This window comes from Notamacropus eugenii, chromosome 6 (assembly GCF_028372415.1).
Source record: "Notamacropus eugenii isolate mMacEug1 chromosome 6, mMacEug1.pri_v2, whole genome shotgun sequence".
In the NCBI taxonomy this organism is placed as follows: Eukaryota; Metazoa; Chordata; class Mammalia; order Diprotodontia; family Macropodidae; genus Notamacropus; species Notamacropus eugenii.
Window position 1 is genome coordinate 75,196,573 of NC_092877.1, and position 16,235 is coordinate 75,212,807.

The 16,235-nt window shown below is 35.6% G+C and overlaps 1 protein-coding gene across 2 annotated transcripts in view; it reads right to left on the reverse strand.

Moving 5' to 3' along the window:
- ADGRA3 (adhesion G protein-coupled receptor A3) overlaps positions 1-16,235 on the reverse strand; it is a 152,116-nt gene that overhangs the window by 52,268 nt on the left and 83,613 nt on the right. For both annotated transcript variants that reach the window (XM_072620367.1, XM_072620366.1), the window contains one exon: positions 14,665-14,820. In XM_072620367.1, the coding sequence (XP_072476468.1) occupies positions 14,665-14,820 (156 nt within the window). The remainder of the gene's footprint in view (positions 1-14,664; positions 14,821-16,235) is intronic.

Consider the following 16,235-nt stretch of genomic DNA (forward strand, 5'->3'; position numbering starts at 1 on the left):
GGAGGGAAAAAGAGGGGAGCTGAGAGAAAAACATGATGTTTACTCTCATCACATTCCACTAAAGGAAGGAATAAAATGCACACTCATTTTGGTATGAAAACCTATCTTACAATACAGGAAAGTGGGGGAGAAGGGGATAAGCAGGGTGGGGGGGAATGATGGAAGGGAGGGCAGTGGGAAGAGGGAGCAATTTGAAGTGAACAGTCTTGGGGAGGGACAGGATCCAAAGAGAGAACAGAAGCAATGGGGGGCAGGATAGGATGGAGGGAAATATAGTTAGTCTTACACAACCCAACTACTATGGAAGTCATTTGCAAAGCCACACAGATATGGCCTATATTGAATTCCTTGCCTTCCCAAAGGGAATGGGTGGGGAGGGAGGGATGAAGAGAAGTTGGAAGTCAAAGTGTTAGGAACAACTGTAGAGTATTGTTCTTACTACTAGGAAATAAATACAGGTAATGGGGTATAGAAAGTTATCTGGCCCTACATGACAAAACAGAAGATGGGGACAAGGGAAGGGAGGGATATTAGAAGAGAGGGCAGATTGGTGATAGGGGCAATTAGAATTCTTGGCGTTTTGGGGTGGGGGGAGCGGACAAATGGGGAGAAAATTTGGGACCCAAAATTTTGTGAAAATGAGTGTTGAGTTAAATAAATAAATTCAAAAAATTAAAAAAAAATAAGAAGATGAAAAGAAAAAAAAAAAAGAATGGGCAGGCTGTGATCCACATCACTGGAGGGAATACAAACATAACTGAGATCAAAGACCCATTGAAAGAACTAAATTAACTTTGTTGACTAGGATTTAATTTTCCAGTTTCACTGGACTTTAATTATGATAGTTCTGAATCCTTCAAGACAGTAAAAAGAATATAAATGTGGTAATATGATATTGCAAAACATATCTGAGTAAGACTTATTTCTGAAACATGACTTAATAAATGTTTTTTAGCAATAGAAGAGAATTAGAAATCATAATACATGTACTTCTCCTTGACCTCATTCCCTGTAGACCATTTTGGCCCAGGAAGAACAAAAAGAATTGTACAACCTGCCCCTCCATCTGTCGCTCTAATACTGTGAATATCAAATGAAAGTACTTACGGATAAGTATTTTAAAGCACAAAACAAATATGAGATATTACTCTAATTGGAAATACTCACAATAGAATTGAATGAAAGAGACACAAGATATCATTAGCTCTAATTTTGTGGGAAATTATTAAAACCAAGAGAAAATTTATCTAAAAATAACAGCTATTTGCCAGATTTAGAGTAATAGTTGTTTTTGTTGTTTTTTTTTTTTTTTACTGGACCCAGAATTTTATTGGTTAAAAGATACTCCCAAAAACAAAACTTCCTCTATCAATGTAGATCAGAACAAGTTCTGCAATGTATACTGCATATTATTGTACGCTGGGTATTAAGTTATGGGAAACAATGGGCTTAAGTAACTTGCCAAAGGTCATAAGAACAGAAGAATCAAAAGGTGAGACTCAAATTCTGACTCTAAAGCCAGCTCTCTATTCACTAAGCTGCCTCTTGCATAGAAATAGTCACAAAGAGATAAATTACAGTCTTAAGTATAATGACATCTAATTCATTCAACAAGCCAGGAATAGTGGCATGATTTCCAAAACTATATTATCTTTTATAACTAGCTTATCTAAAATGTTCCATTTCAATGATTTTAAGTTTTCCAACCTGTAAATTAATTATACCACCTGACTGACCTCTCTGAAAAAAAGAGCATAAGAACATACTAGTATTTGGATATACATTTTGTTACTAATATTTCACATAAGACATGCTACTTTAGCACTAACATTGAGTTCTATTATACTACAGGAATCTTACTTTCTTTTATATAAAGTTCTTGATTAAAATATAACTTTAATATCTATTTTATTTAGGCTAGATTGAAATACTTCTTTACGTCTATAGGCATTCAATAAATGTTTATTAACTGACTGGCACAAAACAGCCGCATATATATGCCCACCAAAATAAATTGGTTGATAAGGCTTCCTGTGTTTCGGTGATGAAGGATCATGTAATCCTAAAAGGGAATATTCCAAGAATAAGCTGAGTAAAATAACATAGGGCATGGAAGCTGAAATTTTTCTGAAAATGACAAATTTGCTTTTATAATCAGAGAAAGAAGCAACTAGCCAGCTAGATTTATTATTAGAGTTATACACTGGTGTTTTTTTCTTTTAAAAACTATTTGTAAAATATACAACAGAATTTAAAACAAAAGAAAGGTTATTACAGCATTTAGGGAGCGAAAATTTGCATGCTTAAAGTACAAGCCATACCCCCCAATCTTTTAACACCAAGAGATGCTTTATGATAGTAATTCCTTGTGCCTCTTATAACTATACTGTAGATTGATCTATGCCCATGTATTTTGGATTTTACTTCTCCCCTTTACTACCAAAATCTGTTGTCATTTGTGATTCTTGTAGGATAAGAAAACAATCCAGGTAACCAAATAGACATTTCAGGTGGAGATTTTTAAATTCAAGACTGATAAATTCCCCATAAACTAGCATTTTAGCTGAAATACACAGCAATTTATTTTAAATCTAACTAAAAAATTGAATAAATATAATTATTCCAATATAAAAACATGAACCTGAACATAATAGGCTCAATAAATTTATACTAAGTTTAAATGACAGTAAATATTTATTCACATGTATTATAATTGTTATATATGGCTTGATTATAGAACATTTAAGACTAGAATAAAAATGAGAATTAAAAAATATATAGTGCAATTTAACTTTTAAACATTTGAAGAAAATCACATAAGGGAATACATATAATTAGTATATGAATCTTTGAAATATACAAAATAATTTTAAAACTCATGGCTCTAGTAAATACAGATACTTATATTGTCTGACAGAATGTCTTTAGTTACTTTTAGAAGACCTCACTAAATTAATCATTTATATTTGACAGCTTAATAGCTTTTATTGCTTACATTAAGACAGAATGGTACTAGCTTGTGTCAAACTGATGCAGGCTAAATCATAGCTATGAAAGTAATCTCTCTATAATTTAATAACCTGTGAAATAATCTATAGCAGATGCACATTTTGTACTTGATACAAAATCATTAATTTAATAAGTTATTTGTCCAACTATGGTATAGAACATGCATTTAAAATGATTTGAACATAACTATCTCAACTAAGAATTAATTCTCACAGCTGAAATCTTTAATCCTCATTATTTATTACAGGAATGTCTGACTGGTAAAAGCTTTTTCTTTTGGCCTTAAGTTTTTAAAAGCTAAAAAGAATTAGCTAAGGTTAAGTCAAATACAGTACATATATGCTTCATTATTACTGTGTTCCACATATATTTAACCTTAAACATGTGTCTCTCTGCTAAACTTATTTCTTTATATTTAATATGTTTAATATACTCAAAGATCTCCAAGAACACTTCTTACCTCTGAGATTAATCTTAAATACCTTAGCTTGGCACTTAAAGACCTCTACAATATGGCCCCAATCTACCTGTCCAGCTTTATTTTGCATCATTCCCCTTTTAAATAAACAGATTCATACTCTCTGACACTGTCATCAAACTGAACTGTTTCTCTAATACAACATGTCATCTCCTACTTCTATTACCATTCCCCATACTAGTAAGGAAGGCATTACCTCTTCATAGCTCTTCTTGCCTTCTTTTAAAGTTCAGCTTAAGTATGGAGAATTCCTCTTGTACACAGCCATTACTACTCTCTTGCTCCCCAATTATTCCTAGAACTCTTTGTCTGATATCTGTCTCATCTAACAACCATTTATTAAGTGCTTACTATTTTCCTGGCACCACTGCACCTTCGCCCACCACAATAATCTGTATTTTCATTGTACGCTACCACAGAATGTAAGCTCCTTGAAGGGCTATTTCATTTTAGTTATATATTCCCACATACAAATGTACCTTGCATATAACAAGCATTTAAATGTGTTTTGAATTAAAGCTGTTTCTAACTTGCGTGTCTAAATAATGTTTAAAACATTGCTAGTGCCACCTACTACATTCTTTATAAAAAAAAAAAAAAACTTTCACTGATCCCCTATCAAACATCCTTCTAAAAGAGGGAAAACCCTCAACTTCCATTACCTATTGGATATGTTATATGAGGATTCTTACAAACTTTAGGCCATGGTCAGAAAAAGCCTGAAAAGTAATTCCTCATTTCTGCTTTAAAAACATCTAGCTGGAACTATTAGCACAGACTATATGAAGAATAATAACTAATTAATATAAGAAATAATATAATAAATCAAGTATTAGATTAATATATTTATGCAATAATATATACACTGATAAAAAATAATTCTTTATAACTGAGAATACCAAATATTGAGACAAATTAGGTTATTTATTCAATAACAGACACACTGATCAAAAATGATTCCTTTAAAATCAAGGTAATGCTTAATAATTCTGAAAATGAAAGCACAAAATTATTCCTATAAAGAGGATTACAATGAATCCTGATACCTGTGTGGGCCTAGAGGGAGAAAAAAGCAGAAAAAGAGCAAGAGGGAGACAGGATTCTCGGCTCAAAATAAGGTCAGAGGAAGATCCAGGACAATGAACGAGTCCAGAGCAGTACCTCCTTCTACAGAATCAAACAGCCAAGGACCTGTCTTATTCCAGGGTCACCAGAATGGAAGAAGCATTAGGCTAAACACTGTCAGGAGGAGAATGCTCTTGATGCCAGCAAGAAGTGAAGAGACACAAGTAACAAGGTCAAGGTTAAAATCCCAGAAATGTTCACTGCAACCGTGTTTATTACTTCTCATCAATCAGACCACACTACTCTAATACACACCCGCCTTCCCAATTAGAGCTAAGGCTATGCCTCAGCTCTACCATCATTTATGTAATGAAATATCTACTTTTGATTTTTGTCTGTGTATGCAATCAATTTTTTCATTTTTTAAATGTAATATTTTATTTTCCCCCAAATACATATAAAATCATTTTAATGCTCATTTTTAAAAGTTCTGAGTTGCAAATCCCCTTCCTCCCCTTCTCTATCATTGAGAAGGCAAGCAATCTGATACAGCTTATACATGTGTAGTCATGCAAAACATATTTCCATGTTAGTCATGTTGTGAAAGAGAACAGAAAGGAAAGAAAAATATACTTCGATCTGCATTCAGACTCCATCAGTACTTTCTCTGGAGATGGACAGCATTTTTCATCACTAAGTCCTTTAGGATTGTCTCGGATCACTGGATTGCTAAGAATAGTCAGGTCATTCACAGTTGGTCATCGTACAATAGTGCTGTGACTATACAGTGTTCTCCTGGTTCTACTTATTTCACTTGGCATTACTTCATGTAAATCTTTCCAGGTTTTTGAGAGCATCCTGCTTGTCATTTCTCACAGCACAATGGTATTTCATCACAATCATTTACCCATAAGTTGTTCAGTCATCCCTCAACTAAGGGGCAATCTCTAAATTTCCAATTCTTTGCCACTACTACACTATAAATATTTTTGTACCTATGGATCCTTTACCTTTTAGATTTGTACCTGTTTGGGATACAAAAATAGTAGTAGTATTGCTGGGTCAAAGGGTTTAGGGCATAATTACATATTGTACTGAAGAATAGTTGGATCAGTTCACAATTCCACCAACAGTACTAGCGTCTTAATTTTTCCACATCCCTTCTAACATTTGTCATTTTCCTTTTCTGTCACAATCTGGTAAGTGTGGTATGATATCTCAGAGTTGTTTAATTTGCACTTTTCTAATGAATAGTGCTTTTTATATATTTTTTTATTTTTATATAACTATAGACAGCTTTGATCACTTCTGAAAATTATCTGTTTGTATCCTTCAACCATTTGCCAGTTAGGAAATGGCTCTTATTTTGATAAACTTGACTAAATTCTCTATATATTTGAGAAACAAGGCCTTTATCTGAGAAACCTGTTGTAAAAATTTTTGCATATTTATGATTATTGTGTACTTTCCTCCACACTATTCCCCTCCCTTTATCCTACTCCCTTCTCCTTTCCCCTCTGACTACTATCTCCCCTTATCCAATTTCTCTTCCATCAGTTCTACCCCCACCTTCTCTTATATCCTTCCGCTCTTACTTTCCTGTAAAGTGAGATAGATTTCTATGCCTACTCACTTGGGTATGTTATTACCCCTTTGAGCCAGTATGAAGGAGAGTACTATTCCATATTTTTCTTGAGTCTTGTACTTGAAAGTCGTATTTTTCTACTCAGCTCTGGTCTTCTTATCAAGAAAGTTTGAAAGTGGAGGGTGGAGTCAAGATGGCAGAGATACTTGTAAAAAATGACTAAACAAATTCTAGAGCAGCAGAAGCCACAAAACGACAGAGTGAAAGAGATTTCTAGCCCAAGGTAGCCTGGAAGGCCAACAAGAAAGGTCTATTACATGGGGTGCAGAGCGCAGCCCACGGAGCCCACCCCAGCCTTGGTCATGCATGACTGGCAGGAACAGGACTGAAACAGGCCTCAGGGAGGAATCCCCAGCAGCAGCAGTAGTGGTTCTCAGATACCTCAACCAACAAATGCCTAAGACAGCTTCAAAAATCAGTGAGAAAGCTTTTTAACATCAGCAAAAAGGGAGCAGAGCAGGGTCCTCCCTAACCTAGGCCCCAGGCAGTGGCAGCAGCAGCAGCATCCATTTGTGGAGCCCTCGGCCTAGAGTCCCTGGGGAAACTGAGCCACTGATCTAGGTCTCAACCTTGAGTGGTGGCTCTGGGGTGAGGAAGAGTGCTGGCTGGCATGGTGGAGCTGGTGGAGGCTCTGGAAAGCGAACTCTACTTGCAGATCTTGGGCAGAAAAGCTTTGGCAGCTCTTAGACCAGAGTGGAGGCCAGGAGAGGAGTAATCTCCTCTCCCTTGATTGTGCCACCTTGGAGGAACAAAGAACTTACAGGTCTCCAGAATATACTCCCCTCTTGACAAAGGACTCAAAAGTCAAGTAAATGGCTGGGGAAATGCCCAAAAAAGGGACAAAAAATAAGACTATAGAAGGTTACTTTGTTGGTGAACAGGTATTTTCTTTCATCCTTTCAGATGAAGAGGAACAATGCTTACCATCATGGGAAGACATAAAAGTAAATGATTCTGTATCCAAAATCTCCAAAATAAATATGCAACAGTCTCAGGCCATGGAAGAGCCCAAAAAGGATTTTGAAAATCAAGTAAGAGAGGTGGAGGAAAAATTGAGAAGAGAAATGAGAGCAATGAAAGAAAATTATATAAAAGCGAGCCAACAGCTTCAAAAAAATACTGAAAAAAATAATACCTTTAAAAATAGGCTAACAATTGGCAAAAGAGGTCCAAAAAGGTCCATGAGGTGAATGCTTTAAAAAACAGAATTAGCCAAATGGAAAAGGAAGTTCAAAAGCTCACTGAAGAAATCAATTCTTTAAAAATTAAAACAGATGGAAGCTAATGACTTTACGAGAAACCAAGAAATTACAAAACAGAACCAAAAGAATGAAAAAATAGAAGATAATATGAACTATATCATTGGAAAAACAACTGACTTGGAAAATAGATACAGGAGAGACAATTTAAAAATTATGAGACTACCTGAAAGTCATGATCAAAAAAAGTCTATACATCGTCTTTCATGAAATCATCAAGGAAAACTGCCTTGATATTCTAGAACCAGAGACAATAAAAATTTGAAAGAAAAACCTCCTGAAAGAGATCCAAAACTAGGAATGCTGTAGCCAAATTCCAGAGTTCCCAGCTCAAGGAGAAAATATTGCAAGCAGCTAGAAAGAAACAATTCAAGTATTAGGAAAATACAATCAGGATAACACAAGATCTAGCACCTTCTACATTAAGGGATCAAAGGGCTTGAAATATGATATTCTAGAAGTCAAAGGAACTAGGATTAAAGCCAAGAATCAGCTACCCAGTAAAACTGGGTATAATACTTCAGGGGAAAAAGTGGTCATTCAGTGACACAGAGGACTTTCAATCATTCTTGATGAAAAAACCAGAGCTGAATAGAAAATTTGACTTTCAAACATAAGAATCAAGAGAAGCATGAAAAGGTAAACAGGAAAGAAAAATCATAAGGGACTTATTAAAGTTGAAGTGCTTACATTCCTACATGGAAAGATAATATTTGTAACTCTTGAGACTTTTCTCAGTATTAGGGTAGTTGGGGGGATTATATACATATGGACAGTTGAATAGGAAGGGATGATATCTAAAAAAAATAAATTAAGGGGTAAGAGAGGAATACACTGGGAGGAAAAAAGGAGAAATGGAATGGGACAAATTATCATTCATAAAAGAGGCAAGAAAAAGCATTTCAATGGAGGGGGGAGGTGAGAGGGGAAAAAGTGAAGCTTACTCTCATCACATTTGGCTTAAGGAAGGAATAACATGCACATTCAATTTGGTATGAAAATCCATCTTACACTATAGTAAAGTAGGGGAGAAAGGGATAAGTGGAGGGGGGATGATGAAAGAGAGGGCAAATGGGAGGAAGAAGCAATTAGAATTTAACATTTTTGGGGAGGGACAAGGTCAAATGAGAGAATAGAATAAATGGTGGAGCAGGATAGGATGGAGGGAAATATAGTTACTCTTATACAACATGACTATTATGGAAGTCATTTGCAAAACTACACATAGACTACATTGAATTGCTTGCCTTCTCAGTGGGGATGGGTGGGGAGGGAGGAAGGGAGAGAAGTTGGAACTCAAAATTTTAGGAACAAATGTTGAGAATTGTTTTTGCATACAAAAAAATACAGGGAATGGAGTATAGAAATTTATCTTGTCCTACAAGACACGAAAGAAGATGGAGATAAGGGAAGGGAGAGGGGTTAGAAGGGAGGGCAGATTGGGGGAAGGACCAATTAGAATGCACAGTGTTTTCGAGTGAGGGAAGGGGAGGGGAGAGATGGGGAGAAAATTTGAAACTCAAAATTTTGTGGAAATGAATGTTGAAAACTAAAAATAAATAAATAAACATTTAATAAAAAAAAAAGCTTTAAAGTCTTCTATTTCATTAAACATCCATTTTTATAATCCCTGAAGGATTATATTCACTTTTGCTGGGTAGGTGATTCTTGGTTATAATCCTAACTCTTTTGCCCCTTGGAATATCAGATTCCAAGGCTTCTGATCCTTTAATATAAAAGCCGCTAAATCTTGTGTTATCCTGACTGTGCCTCCATGATTCTTTCTGGCAGCTTACAGTATTTTCTCATTGATTTGGGAGACATGGAATTTGGCTAAAATATTCCTGGGAATTTTCACTTTTGGATCTCTTTTAGAAGGTGATTGGTGTCCCAAGCTTCAAGTTTTCTGTGTATCTATTTTTCAGAAGCAATTCTGGGCACCTGTAAGTTTTTGGCTCTTTCAGATTGGTATGATCTGCAGAGACGTGTGTTTTCTACTCTCCTGTACTTGCACTGGTTTGTGAGCAACCACAAGCATTCTTTTCAACCCTGCAATTGTGACTAAGGTCCCTGCTTCCCTGTGGCCACAAGCTCTACTGTACTAGTGTTCATCTTCACATTGGGACTAAGACCCAGGATTACAACCCAGATCCAAGCATGGGCAATGCAAGAGAGCTCTGTCCCTAGTGCCATCAAAGGGACCCCTGCAAATCTCCTTCTGATCCACTGTCTGATCCCCTTACCATTGGTGGGCTGAGAGGTCTGGAAACCCCCCAATACCTACAGCTCGTTTGCTGGTGCGCAGTCTGCACTGGACTGTGTTCCACTCTCACCAAAGAGTAGCAGACCTTTCCTGTCAATTTTCTAAATTGTCTTAGGCTACAAAGTTATTTCACTCTGTCCTGTTGTGAGTTCTGCCAATCCAGAATTTTTTTTTTTTTGAAGCATTAATTAAAATTGTTTTAAAGATTTGGTGGAGAGCTCAGGAGGTGTCCTTGCCTTTTGTTCACTAACTGCATTCTGCCCCGAAACTATCTACTCTTGAGACCTTATTCATATGAGTTATCAGTCTGACTCAAAGAGAATCTGACCTCTATTAAACATGTAGGAAACTACTGGAGAACAGAGCATTAAATCACTTTCTCTTGCTGGTTCACCATATCTATACTTCCTAATTGTGTGAGGTCCCCAAGACTCTAAGATTCCTTACTCTTCCGTCTCTCAACTCTCTTTTGTTGACTTTATCTTTTCCCATGGGTTTAATAATTATTTCTATATAGATGACACACAGTTATACATATCTAGCTCTAATCTATCCCTAAAGTTTTATTTCCTTATGACCAACTTCTTACTGGGCATTTCAAACTGTATATCCTAGAAAAATCTCAACTTCAACATTTCCAAAACAGAACTCATTCTCTTTCTCCTAAACACTCACCTTTTTTTTAAACTTTCTCACTCTCTCAAAGGTACCACCACTCTTTTAGTGTTCATTACACTGGCATTCCCTTCAACTCCTCATTCACCCCACATCCCATCAGTTGTCAAGTTTTGCTGATTCTACCTCAAGGTATCTGTTACAATTGGTCTTTCTCTCTTAAAACAGATACTAGTTCAGGCCCCTCAGCACCTCTTGCCTAGATTACTGACTCCTAACTGGCCTTCCTGCCTCAAGTCTCTTCCCAACTCCAATCGATCCTACAGGGAAAATAAGCAAAAATGATATACAAAGCTAGAATCTCTGACTCTAGTATTTTTTCCACTAATACAAATATACATATATACTTACATCTACAAACATATACATATATACATACCTATGTGTCTGTATGTTTCTTATATCCTACTACTAGATTATAAGATCCATGGAGATAAAGTCTATGCCCTACTTAAACTCTTCATTTATCCCTAAAAAATGAGATTCTTAATGTCTGTCAAATTTAATCTCTGAATGGTTACCAACTACATTGATCAATGTTATTAAAACAATCAACACATAACCTGCAATCCTTTCTACATCAATTATCTATGCTCTAGTGAAGGTTGGGCTACTAAGACCTAATTCATTTTTATACTTCCTTTTAAGCTTCTTACATCACGATTATTAGGTTTTCAGACTTCCTAACAGGAATAAAATTGATACCATGGATATCTGCATTTGCTTAATGGTTTAAAAAGTACTTTAACATATGTTATCACATCTGATGCTCACAACAGTCATGTGATATAGACAGGGCAGATATTATCACTTTTTAGTAAATGAGGCTCAGTGACTTGGGTCACTTGTAAGTAACAGAGATAGTTTTTAAATATAGTCATTTCATTTTTAATCTAGTGCTCACTTTATTATTCCACGTTGGCTCAAATGCTGCAATTGGCATACTTCTACTGATTGAGGCAGAATCACCAAGGCAACTCTATGTCAATTCAACACTTATACAAACAGAAAGATCTGTTCCCTCAGTTATTGTACTTATACCCCTATTGCCAAAGCTTAGGATCTGGCAACAAACTGAATGTAGAAAGGAATATGAAAGCCTGAGCAAAAAACTGAAGAATTTTCACAGCTCTCTGTTGAAGACAGCAGGTTCCAAAGAGAAAAGGAGAATTGGAAAGCGAAAGGTTGCTTAAGGAGATGGTATCTGAAACACAATGTGGACTTCTGGGTCACTATATAATATAAAAGCAGATATTATGCCACTTAAGAAAGTTACTGAAAATGTTTTTCAGGCATCTAAAGAATCTAATCGAAAACAAACAGAAAAAGAGATAAATGCCTACATATAAGCTAGTAATTTACAGAAAAAATAGCAAAAATTAAATCAGCAAACAAGTATATTTCAGATGTTTATCTACAAATGCACAAAGTATAGGGAACAAGCAAGGTAAACTTGAGATCCTAATACAAGTAAGAATATAGGACATCATAACACAACCTCATGACTATGACCTCAAAACAATAAGGAACCAAATCCCTTGACTGAGGCTCTAAAAGGGTGAAAAGGAAAATAAAGATAAGTGATAAGGATAGGACAAGCAGCACTGTATATTAAATATTGATATGAGGAAGTCCAGAGAGTGGAGGTGAGGGAGTGGGATAAACAATAAGAAAAATATTTGTGTGAAAGTGACAATGTGTTCGGACTAAAAATAAAGTCCATTAGGATGGAATGAAAAATTACAGTTTGTCAGGTAAAAAGACTGGAAAATGGCTAAACCTGTTGAGGCACATGAATATAATGGAATACTACCACACACTGTAAGAAATAATGAAAATAATTCATACAAAGATGCATGAAAAGATTTATATGAAGAGATGCAAAATGAATATATGTGTATATGAAGAATGACTATAATAATGTGAAAGTTAAGAATAACAGCTAGCTTTTATACAGTTTTGTTTTGCAAACGTGTTACCTCACTGAATATTAGAGTAATCCAACTGAGGTTGAAAGAGATTAAAGTGACTTGCCTAGTGCTATGAGGAAGGATTCTGAACTCTGATATTCCGGATTTTGAGTCTAATACTTTAACCATTATGTCACGTAGCTGTAACATACACCAAACTATCAAAAATGAATGGTGCAAAATTACATATAACAAGCTTGACCTCCTGTAGTGGCACTCACCCATTGCCTCAGCAACAGGGAGATAACTTAAGCAAGGAAGTTCTGACCTACAGTGAGCTAAGCCAATCAGGTGTCCTCACAAAGATCTGTGTCAATATAGTAATCCTGGGAATAGGCCCTTCACTGTCAGCCTGGGCAAGATGGGGAAACCCAGCCTTGGGGGAAAAAAATGAACGAGCTTGATCCTAAGAAAGATATAAGAAGACACCTCCTCCCACACCATTGCACAGCTGGTTTACAGGTGTGGAACACTATATATAGTACATGTAGTTGGGTTTTTTTTAGGTTGATCACTTTTCTTGATTTTTTTTCCTCTTTTTATCAAAGGTCTTTGTTATAAGGGATGGCTCTGGTGCTTGTGAGGATGTGAAATCCAGGTGACACAAAAACAAAGAAGATATTAATAAAAAACTTTAAAACAAAGAAGAAATACAAACCACATCTTAGGAGATTGAAGAAACTGGCAGATGTGACTGTAAAACAGTGATCTTTGAAAGACAGTAGATAATGTGAGAAGTACCACAAAAGTAGAGGAAGGCAAAATCATGTCTAGTTGGTTTGTTTTTTGGTTTTTTTTTAAAGTGTGAGGGGGACAGGGAATGGTGTCTGCTATCTACACGATGCTGAACTTGATGACGGCAAAATTCTACAACTTTATAAGGTGACTGAATACTGAGAAAAGGGAATGATGATCACAAAGAACCAGCATGGTTTCATTAAGAATGTTATACCAGATTAATTTCATTTCCTTTTTTAGATTGGGTTACTGTAACATACCACAGAAATGCTAGAAATATAGATTTTGGCAAAGCATTTGACAAAATCTCTCATGAAATCCTTGTAGTCACAACAGAGAAACATGGGCTGGACAACAACAGTTAGGAAACTTTGACCTAGGACAAGTTCTGCCATTAATTAATTAGCTTTGTAACCTAGATCAAATCACTTAACTTTTTCTGGCCTATCCTTAACGTCTACACTTGCAAAATGAGAGGATTGAAATAAATTATCTCCCAGTTTCTTTCCAGAGGAAAAGTGACTTCATGAATAGAGTCTTGGTCTTGAAATTAGAAAGACTCAGGTTCGATTCCCCATGTCTGTCATTTACTAGCTCAGAACACCTGGAAAAGAATAACATCTCTATGTTCCTTGGGCAATTCCTTAGGGCTTAAGTTGGTTGTCTGTTTGTCTTGGTGAAAGAAGTTTACATTCTAGATGTTTCCAATAATGACAGAATTTGAGACCTAAGTATTCCTTTAAAGTCTTTCTAGATCTAAAATTCTAAAGCTCTAGGACCATTTATAGTTATTTGAAAACTATTTGTATGAGGTCTTCCGGCATCTAAAAATTTTGCTACCTTGCCTGGATAACAGAAGTAAATGGCATGAATGGATTTCAAATTTAGTACAAATAAAGTCTTACTACCATCTTTAGGGACAGCAAAATCAGATTCCTGAATTTACTGAAAAGAAACATTCTCCAAATACTGCTAAGTAACTTCTAAATTCCATCTATCTACCTGGAGCTCATGTGTTAACAAAAAATTATCTTGATGAGTATTGAAATCATCCCATTAAAGCTCCATCTGGACTTCTTAAAATATATCTTTATGGGAAAAGTGATTTGGAATTTCAAAACTTCCTTAGATAGGATTCCTTTATACAAAGTACCATATACTTTGAATTCCCAGAATCTATAGTATGGCAAATAAGACAACAACTGACTGGAGATAGAAATCTCATGAGAACAAATGAGAAGTCTTGGTTCTCTAGTGTTTCTATGTATGTAGAGTGGTTGCTCTAATGTAGGTTTCTTGGCTTCTTCCATGACAATATTGGGGTACCTTGCTGGTTGAGGAGTCAAATAGCTTTAAAAATCAGTTCACTTGATAGGTTTGACATTTCCTTAAAAGTAAGACCTTAGAATTAAAAAAGTCTACTACCTGTTCAAATTCAAAATTAATATAGCATTAATTTTTTAAAAAAATAATAAAATTAATAGCTATGTGAAAAGGAAACTTCAAATTGTAAGTGTTATATTTCTAATTAACATTTTTACATAGTTGAACTAGAAAAATACCTCTTTGGATTTTTCCTCCTTGGTGAATCTTCCAAATTTTTCTATCATTTCAGCCACAAATAAGACATCCATTTTGTCAGAGAAATTTGCTGCTTCCACAGTGTAAGCCAAAAGCTGCCTAGCTGTAGCCACAGCATTGGTAAGATTGAGGGGCATCTAAATAAGAAACAAATAATATATTTAGCTACTCAAGAATGACAATAACAAAAAAAAACCCCACTACTGCAGCATTAAAACAAATTTTAATTCTTGCCTTTCAACTCCAAAAACGACATTACAAGAAAATACTTTACAATTTACTCACCATGATCAATAACTTTACACCTGCAAGATAAATGAGAACCTCTGGAAAATAAGAAATAGTTCTTTGTTTTAAAATCTGTTTTATGGATGCCTTTTGCCTTTACATCACAGTCATTTCTCAACTTCCTCTAAAACGAACCCTCTACTGGGACAAAGAAAAAGAACTAGGCAAAAATATCCTACATGGCAAACCAATCTGGTGTATACAATATTTTATCCTAGTAGTCCCACCTACTTAAGTACCTACGAGACGAGGCATCCTTCATTATCTGCTCTCTGGAAACTTTCACTGGTGTTTCAGTTAGTCAGGATTTAACTTCCTCTTAGTGATCTTTTCATTTATACCCTTAAAGTCACAGTGTCTATTGCTCTATTAGTTCTACTTATTTTCTTCAGCATCAGTTCACATAAATCTTTCCTTTTCTCTGAAATCCTCATATCTATCATTTCTATTTAACCATAATATTCTATTATTAATATAATTTAGTATAAGTTTTGTTTCAGGCGTTTTCCAACTGATGGTGACTGAATTTTTTTTCAAATTTTTTACAACCACAAAGAATACTGTTATCAGTAACTTAATAGGTACACGACATTGCTTTTCTGTCTCCAACTTGCTTAGGGCATACTATCCACAATGAGATCAGTGGTTCAAAGGGGACAGATAGCTTATCTACTTTTTGTGAGCATGTCCAAGCTGAAATCTAGAAAAGTTAGGCACTTCACAGCCCAATCAAGAGTGTATCATTAGTACATCTTTTCCAACAATCTATCCAATATCAACTGTTTCCATTTGTATATTACATAAAATTAGTGATTTGGAACACATTTTCATGTAGCCATTTATTGACTGAAATTTTTTTTTAATATTTTTCAAATTCTTCAGCCTATCTCTCAGCCGGGTGATAGGGTTCAAGCCTTTCACGCAACTTCCCAAGTCATTTAAGGCATAAAAGGGCCAAGCCCACGAGGAGTTATTGTCCCTCAGACTGCTGTACCAGTCAGCATCCCCTTCTGACAAGGCACATTTCCATATAGATAAAGTATGTTGCATCTACATCAACCAGAGGTTTCCTGAGTATTTTGTCCATGCTACTACTGAGAAAGTCTAAGAATGTCACATTTTCTTCAAAGCCTGAGCCTGAACCATCCAAGTGGCCTGCTTCAAGTCTGGCCCAGAACACTGGCTATACCTAGTCCAGAATGACAGGAGGTGAGAGGAAAGGAAGGGAAGGAAGGGAAGGGAGAGGGAGTGGGAAGAGAAATTT